The following is a 2,602-nucleotide window of genomic DNA, read 5'->3' on the forward strand; positions in this document are numbered from 1 at the left end:
TCAGACTCCTGAAATAACTAGGATTATAAGTGTGAGCTACTGGTGTCCAACTACATAGGCACTTAAAAAAACTGAATTCTAAACAGTGGTAGAATGGTAGATTTAGAATTTTAAGATATTATCTTCACACATGTATGTATGTTTTTTTTTTCCTTTTTACAATTCTTTTTCTTTCTTCACTGCAGGGAACAAATTATTGCTAGAGTTATTCTGCATTTTAATATTTTGCAAATTCCAGAGATGATACATTACATAGCACAATTTTAGTAACACTTAAATGAATATGTTCAAATTGCCTGTAGTAAAAGATCAGATTATTCTTTTGTTAAAGGATTATGGAGATGATGAATGTCTCTGAAGTTGTTATTCCCTTCTTTGAGAGCTTGTTTGTTGGTTCTGGCTGGGTAATGCAGCCACTTATACACTTGTGTCTGAAGAACATCTCCCTGTCTTGGAGAAGGCTATCCTCTTTGTCTAATTGCACAGTTTCAGGAGGGACACACATGGAGTGGTGAGGGAAGAAGGGGACACCCATGCAGCCTGCCAGGCCTTGCCAGCCAGATTCTGGAATCAATCCTGGTGATCAGTGGGGAGACAGATGCCACAGCCCCATTGCCCTCACATCCATTGTATTCCTTTCCTAATAACATATATTTTAGTATTTTGCGTAGAAATGCAAGAAATACAAATCTTAAAAAGTAATACCTTTAGTTTGTAAATAAATAATATTTGTCAAAGAAATGGAAAAATTAAAAGAATAAGGACCTTTTAGAATTATTAAAATTCTTTTTTTAAGAATTCTATCAATAAGTGTAAACTGATATAATTTAAGGTGCATTTGTCTAGCAGTAAATTTACTGAACTTGACAGTGTAAAGGATAGTCAGTGTTGAGTTTTAAATTATAGCAGTTATAGGAAGAAATTACTTTAAATGTTGGCATGTTAGTATTCTAGTAATTATTCATTATCAGAACCTGAACTTTTGATTTGGTTTTCCCTTTTCCTTATGTTTCCAATGTGTTTTATATACACATAAGATCACATGATGTCAGTTTGGGGTAGAGATGTGTCTTACCAGGTTTTACAAAAAAAGTAACTGAGGCTCAGAGAGGCTGGAACTTGCCCAAGGTCACACAGCCAAAAAGTGATAGACATGATTATTGTTGTGGGGTTCCTTGCTTCATAATTTATATCTTAGGGGAAAGTGAGGATGGGGATGAATGCTCAATTACTTTATAGCTTTCCTGTTGAGGGGTGTTTGCATGAGTAGCAGGAGGACTTTGTTGAGGACTCTTTTGAAGAAATCTGTAAAACAAGTACTCATCCCGAAATTCATAGTCATTGGTAATATGTTGGATGACACCCCCTTGTACCAGTCTGTCTCCATATAGCACAGCTTCACCACGATCAGAGGCAAGGCCAACTTCAATGAGCCAGTTCACCAGGTCACAGCCACAGAAGGTCCCAGCAGAAGTCTTTGCACCACACCTGTATGTCAAAGGAATGATTCACCCATATGTTCTGTAAATCTGGTATCAGCACTGCGTAACAGAGGACAAGCAAGGAAAGACAGAAAGAAACAAGGAAAGACAGTGTGATGGTTAAAAGCATAGCAGGAATGAAACTATTCTGAACATAAAGGAGTTGCTAACATGATGCTAGAATGATCCTTGGGAGGAAAACAAAATATGCTATTAATGCTTGTGAAGACAGAAATGCTCAAGCAATACCAAAATGACAGAGATAATGTAAATGTATTGTCAGAGAAATATTCCTTTTATGGAAGCATGGCCTTTGATGATAAAAATCTGTTTTGTAGACAGTTGAATATTATATTTAATAAATGATTACACTATTTGCTTTGTTAGGTAACTCCTGTAACCCCCAAATTAGGGACGCTGAGGTACATGGATTTCAAGATTACAAGGCTGTTCTAGGCTACATATAAATAGCGAGACCCCGCCTCAAAAAATAACAAATAACAACAAAACCCAATAAACAAAAACAAATGACTGCTTTTCTACTTTTACTAAGCTACCCAAATCAAACTTTATTTTTAGCTTACAATGCCCACAAGTAGTCTTTCTTCTTGCTCTCAGCAACTAACACAACTATACTGATGTGTTTCCAGGAACTTACTTTATTAGGAAGCAAGAAAAAATAAGTAAGCTCTGTATTGCTACAAATCTAAGATTTTAAGAGTGTACTTTAGTTGTGAATCTACTTGGTGAATATTTAAAATTTGTCTTTCTAATGCAATGTAAAATGCCTTAATTATGAACAAATAAAGAAAAAGATGTGAAAAATAAAATAAATGATAAAAGGTGGCCTAATTACATGAATTCTGTCTATTTAATATAAGTATGCAATAGACAATAAGAATCTTCCCACCTAAAGTGCTTGACAATAGGAAATAATGGATAGGAGAGCAATATGAAATGAGAAATAAGTAATGGAAATCTTTAAACATTTTGCCATAAATAAAAAATTAGTTTCAGGGCTGGGAAGGTGGCTCAGTGGTAGAGCGCATGCCTTGCATGCCAGAGGCCCTGGGTTTGATTCCTCAGCACCACATAAGCAAAAAGAAAAAAGCCGGAAGTGG

General features: G+C 35.5%; 1 protein-coding gene across 2 annotated transcripts in view; it reads right to left on the bottom strand.

The window, feature by feature from the left end:
* The window catches only part of Gpr155 (G protein-coupled receptor 155), a 43,698-nt gene continuing 41,096 nt past the window's right edge, over positions 1-2,602 (bottom strand). The window contains exon 16 of one of the 2 annotated variants that reach the window (XM_013030147.1): positions 1-1,488. In XM_013030147.1, coding sequence (XP_012885601.1) covers positions 1,188-1,488 — 301 coding nt within the window. In that variant the 3' untranslated portion in view covers positions 1-1,187. Of the gene's footprint in view, positions 1,542-2,602 lie in introns of both variants that reach the window. The other variant, XM_013030155.1, reaches the window with a different exon arrangement.

Source organism: Dipodomys ordii, unplaced genomic scaffold (genome assembly GCF_000151885.1).
Source record: "Dipodomys ordii isolate 6190 unplaced genomic scaffold, Dord_2.0 Scaffold5, whole genome shotgun sequence".
Taxonomy (NCBI): domain Eukaryota; kingdom Metazoa; phylum Chordata; class Mammalia; order Rodentia; family Heteromyidae; genus Dipodomys; species Dipodomys ordii.